The sequence below is a fragment of the Balaenoptera borealis genome (genome assembly GCF_965194805.1).
Source record: "Balaenoptera borealis genome assembly, chromosome: 5".
Lineage (NCBI taxonomy): Eukaryota > Metazoa > Chordata > Mammalia > Artiodactyla > Balaenopteridae > Balaenoptera > Balaenoptera borealis.
This window is the reverse complement of record NC_138862.1, coordinates 5,661,131-5,667,130: the sequence shown is the minus strand read 5'-3', so window position 1 is coordinate 5,667,130 and position 6,000 is coordinate 5,661,131. Positions and strand designations below refer to the sequence as shown.

At 46.1% G+C, this 6,000-nt stretch overlaps 1 protein-coding gene across 2 annotated transcripts in view; it reads right to left on the bottom strand.

Annotated features, from left to right (window-relative positions):
• Positions 1-265: 265 nt before the first annotated feature.
• The window catches only part of DSCAM (DS cell adhesion molecule), a gene marked incomplete at its 5' end in the record, with an annotated part of 739,398 nt that continues 733,663 nt past the window's right edge, over positions 266-6,000 (bottom strand). For both annotated transcript variants that reach the window (XM_082393800.1, XM_082393801.1), the window contains one exon: positions 266-1,244. In XM_082393800.1, the coding sequence (XP_082249926.1) occupies positions 892-1,244 (353 nt within the window). In that variant the 3' untranslated portion in view covers positions 266-891. The remainder of the gene's footprint in view (positions 1,245-6,000) is intronic.

The window sequence follows — 6,000 nt, the reverse complement described above, 5'->3', positions numbered from 1 at the left end:
GTCCAGCTAGAGGGCCAGGTGTCACTGGGAGGCAAAGAGCAGAGCATATGAAGGGGCTTAGAATACCTGGCCAGCCTCTCATTAAAACTCAGACCTGCTGCATCTTCTGTGTCCTTCCCCTCTATCCTGGGGAGGTCAGACTCTCGGAATCCTCGCTGGTTTATTAAATTGGGGTCTTGATTCAGCCCTGGTGTTTGCAAACACAAGCATCCCTAGGAAGGAGGACCCAGCGATCAATAGGAGACAAGAGAAGTAGACATCGAAATAAAGGCAGACCACCTTTTCTTTTTTATTTCACTTAGACAAAATGCAAAGAGTGTCTCATTAAATTAAAAAATAAACAAAAAAGAAAACCAAATTGATTCCCCCTACCCCTTCACTGACGGCACTCATCCTAAGTAACAACAGAAGGAGGTCAAATCAAGGACCCAATTTCTAATGGGAAAGAAAGGTGTGCAAACATGACTAACGTTACCCCCGGCCCCCAAATCAAGGTTCCTTTTAAATTCACAAAGAAGGTAATTTTTTTTTCCTGTTTTCTTTCTTGAATCTTGTGTGATAGAACTTCCAGTCAGAAGGTTGAATGAGTCCCCCATGCACATTGTAGAAAATCAGTAAAAATGCAATAGCCCGTGAAGATCATAAAACTGGACTTCTTTCCCAAAAAATCAGATGCCCAGGCAGATGGAGCTCACACTCAGACAGAAAAAAAGCAGGAGAGTCTTTGCACTGTCTGTGGTTTTTTTCAGTATTTTCTCTCTCTCTTTTTTTTTTTTTAATATATTTTGGCAATTTTCTTTCATTATAAATATTGGAATTCTGTAAAAAAAAGGTAGCTTTGATTGAATTTTTTAAACCGTATTTACAACCGCTGTCCAGTCATGCCATTGGTTATACCAGGGTGTAGGACTTGGTGTAGGGATTGCTGCCTTTCAAATGGCCCCGAGAGTCCAGCAGGGATTCCTGGGAGCTGCTCATCTTGGCCGTCTGTCCCAGCTCCACCCCCTCCCGCTGAGGTAATGTGGCCACGGCCCCCTGCTGCCACTGCTGTCCGTCCCTCGTGGAGGCCGTGGAGGAGGCAGCCTCCATGGGGATGGGCTCGAGGACCGGGGGGCGTTTCAGGGTCCGACTTTTCTGGGGCTCCAAGCATGCCTGCCCTAAACTCGGGTCCCTGCTGGCACCTGGACCACTTCGATTCAACAAGAAGTCCATTCGAAGGTACGGAGGCAAGTGGATGAGGTCACCTGGAAGGAAACACAGAGGGTTAGGTGGGCTCTTCACTTGGTCAGCAGGTGCTGGCTGGCCCTGTACCCACACGATGGGCCACTCGGGGTATTATAGGTGGGAATGTCCCCACGCCTGGGCACGTTTCCCGAGACCCCTGGTCAGAGCCCCTGCAAAGGTATCATCCCAGGCCTCCTCCACCAGGCGCGGGGAGAGCTGGCTTTCCTGCGGCTTGTTCACTTAAGCTCTTAAACGTCATACTTGCACCAGAGAAGTAGAGGTAACAAGATCCTTGGAAACCCACCACGGGAAACACCAGAGGCAACCGCGCACGCGGGGTATCAGCGGTGAGGGGCTGAACCCTGGATGCAGTGGGCAGTGGTCGGGAGAGCGCAGGGCCTGAGGAGGGAGACAGGGACGCAGAGCAAAGAATGATGGAGTCTCAGCACTTCCACGGAACTGTGTGACCTTGGCCGCCACTTAGTTACCGGTTTCTGTGATTGCTTTTGGTGGAAGCCTTACCAGGCTTTGCCTGCCTGCTAAACTGCTTGTGTCTCTTCTGTTTCGGTCAGTGCCGTGTAGACAAAGAGGAACAGCTTAGACCGAGTATCAGGGTTTCTATTTCCTTCTCAGGATCACTCACTTGGCTTCTATGATGCCAGGGAAATGCACCCTCTTCAAGAGAACCCACTGCGGGGAGAGAGGTTAGTGGACAGAATCCAGCTGCCCCACCCCCGGCCCCGACGCGGAGGCCACCTGTCCTCTGGGCTGCTCCCAGCACTGCCTGACACGACAGGTTCCCCTGATGACAGACCCCACCTGATGTGGGATTTCTCAATGAGGGGTTTGCTCAGGGCTTCCCCATCGCCGGGCTGCAGTGTCCTCAGCAGTGCACTACAGCCGAGGGTCTTCCTGCCCACCCCTTCCTTCCCTTCCTCCTGTCACAGGATTCACACCTGTGTCTTGGTCTGTGGGCCCTCCTTGCTTGCTTCTGCTGTAACGGAGCAGGACCCTGTGGGGACTTCCTGGAACAGACACCAGCCATGCCCTCCACCTGCTTCTTCTTTGCAGAAAAACTTTAGCCTACTAGGCCCTCCCCAAGTTCCAAAGAATACATTTAATCAGAGAAATAAGAAGATGCAGAAACAAAGGACAATAGTCAAGGAAGACAAAATAACAATAGTTTAGTCATTAAACAAAGTCAAGGATCTTTAGTTCCTCCTCAAGGGCTATAGAGAACATTCTGAGACACATCCTTCGAGCTGTTCTGTAGATACTGAAACCCCACCAGGTGGAAGGAGTTAACTGCATGCTGCCCACCAGCAGGAAATCCCAGACCGGTTGGAACCAGAAGGTTGATGATGTTGACTCCCAATTACCTCACCACCAACCAATCAGAAGAATGTCTGCGAGCTGATCATGCCCCCCACAACCCTCTCCTCAGCACGTAGCCCCTTTTTCTTTTCCCTATAAAATTTCTGAGCAAAGCCTGAGAATGGGGAGTTGGTTCTTTGGGACATGAGTCCACCTTCTCCCCAGGATTGGCAGCTTCCTCAATAAAGCTGTCTCTCCTTTTACCCAATATCTGTTTCTCAGTATTGGATTCTTGAGCAATGAGCAGCTGAACCTGAGTTCAGCAATACTGCTGTCTCTTTTAATCTTTATTCTTTACAAGAATCCCCCCACCCCCCATCCCCACCACCAAATCTCTTGCATGTCTTATCTGTCTTGGCATCTGCTTCTTGGAAAACCTGAACTGGCACAGCTGCCATCACCATCAACTACGGCAATTGTTCTTTTGAAGTTCAACTGTGACCTCTAATTGTCATGTTTCATGGTTTCTTCTTGGTCCTCACCCTACTTGTACCACCTACAACATTTTGTGTTGTTGATCTTTTTGTTTTTGAAACTCTCAGCTTCCACAGCACTTTGCTCTCCCAGAGCTCTTCCTATATCTCTGACTGCGACTTGCTACTCTCCTTTCCTGGACCCTGTCCTCCATCCACCCTCTAAGACAGGGTTTTCCCAGTGCCCTGTGCTCAGCCCTCTCTTGGAGGCTCAGCACTCACTTCATCTCGTTATAGCTCACATCCAACTTTTCCATTTTGCTCCCATTCCTGAGTCCTAGACTTGAATTTCAGATGCTTTGCTAGATATTTCCACATGACTGTCCATCACGAATTTTATTTTATATTTTGTATTTATTTATTTTTTTAACATCTTTATTGGAGTATAATTGCTTTACAATGTTGTATTATTTATGCTGTATAACAAAGTGAATCAGCTATGTGTATACATATATCCCCATATCCCCTCCCTCTTGCGTCTCCCTCCCACCCTCCCTACCCCACCCCTCTAGGTGGTCACAAAGCACCAAGCTGATCTCCCTGTGCTATGCGGCTGCTTCCCACTAGCTATTTTACATTTGGTAGTGTATATATGTCCATGCCACTCTCTCACTTCGTCCCAGCTCACCCTTCCCCCTCCCCATGTCCTCAAGTCCATTCTCTATGTCTGCATCTTTATTCCTGTCCTGCCCCTAGGTTTGTTAGTACCTTTTTTATTTTTTTTTATTTTTTAGATTCCACATATATGTTTTAGCATACAGTATTTGTTTTTCACTTTCTGACTTACTTCACTCTGTATGACAGACTCTAGGTCCATCCACCTCACTACAAATAACTCAGTTTCATTTCTTTTTATGGCTGAGTAATATTCCATTGTATATATGTGCCACATCTTCTTTATCCATTCATCTGCAATGGGCATTTAGGTTGCTTCCATGACCTGGTTATTGTAAATAGTGTTGCAGGGAACACTGTGGTACATGACTCTTTTTGAATTATGGTTTTCTCAGGGTATATGCCCAGCAGTGGGATTGCTGGGTCATATGGTAATTCTATTTTTAGTTTTTTAAGGAACCTCCGTATTGTTCTCCATAGTGGCTGTATCAATTTAAATTCCCACAAAGAGTGCAAGAGGGTTCCCTTTTCTCCACACCCTCTCCAGTATTTATTGTTTGTAGATTTTTTGATGATGGCCATTCTGACTGGTGTGAGGTGATACCTCATTCAGACTATACTACAAAGCTACAGTAATCAAGACAGTATGGTACTGGCACAAAAACAGAAATATAGATCAATGGAACAGGATAGAAAGCCCAGAGATAAACCCACACACATATGGTTACCTTATCTTTGATAAAGGAGGCAAGAGTATACAATGGAGAAAAGACAGCCTCTTCAATAAGTGGTGCTGGACAGCTACATGTAAAAGAACGAAATTAGAACACTCCCCGACACCATACACAAAAATAAACTCAAAATGATTAAAGACCTAAATGTAATGCCAGACACTATAAAACTCTTAGAGGAAAACATAGGCAGAATACTCTATGACATAAATCACAGCAAGATCCTTTTTGACCCACCTCCTAGAGAAATGGAAATAAAAACAAAAATAAACAAATGGGACCTAATGAAACTTAAAAGCCTTTGCACAGCAAAGGAAACCATAAACAAGACGAAAAGACAACCCTCAGAATGGGAGAAAATATTTGCAAATGACGTAACTGACAAAGAATTAATCTCCAAAATATACAAGCAGCTCATGCAGCTCAATATCAAAAAACAAACAACCAAATCCAAAAATGGGCAGAAGACCTAAATAGACATTTCTCCAGAGAAGATATACAGATTGCCAACAAACACATGAAAGGATGCTCAGCATCACTAATCATTAGAGAAAGGCACATCATGAATTTTAAAAGCCACAGTCTACAAACCCAGTTTATGAAGGTCAGCCCCTACTCCCAAACTCATCCCCAAATGCCACTTTCTCTTTCGTGCCCAATCTTTTTATATGTCATCCTCATCTTCCCAGAAATTGATGCTTGAAATCTCAGAGCCCTCATTGACACCTCCTTCTCCAGGTTAATTCTACTTGCGAAATATCTCTGGACTCCCTTTTGTTCCCATCATTATGACCCTGGTTCAAGTGTTCGATACATCTTGTGGGTCCCCTAAAATGCATGAACACAATAAGAGCCCAGTCAATAGACGCACTTTGCAAATTACATCACCCAGGTTTGAGCTGAACTGAAGCCCAGACCTGACCTTCCAGCAGTTTTGGAATAGACACTGCTCACTGTGTAGCCTAGTGCTTCCACCTCTTCTCACTTCGAGACGCATGCAGACAAGGGGTATTTGTGCAACACACTGGGATGAATGCAGTGGGCTCTTCCTGGCCACGTTGGGGACTGAGAGGCTGGCCATCTAAGGGTCACCTTAACTCCCTCATGGCAGACCTGGTGAGCAGCTCTGATTAGAAAACGGGCTGGGGGTGTGCAGTCCTGGAGCCGAGGGACCAGGTGAGAGTATGTGCAGGTGAGGGAGCCATGATGATGGCCCGAGCATCAATGGGAAGTGAAAGGGCATGAAATTGTGAGATGTGGAACAAGCCCAAGGAGATGCTCCAGCACTGATGGCAGGTGGGACAGGTGGGAAGGAGGGGTCAGCAATGACTCCCTTCCAGGTTTCAAGCTCAGGAACCTGGGTGGACAGCAGGACTATTCATTCATTGCACAAAACTGCCCAGGAGAAAAATCATAATTTGGTGGAAAAAGATCATGGGTTTGGTTTCAGACACGCTGAGTTTCATGTGGTTGGGGATGCCCCAGAGGAGATCGTTAGTGAGCATTTTATTCTTAATAACGTATCTAAGGCATAACTCATTCCTTAACTTTCTGAATCTAAGATAACTGGCAATTCTTGTTTC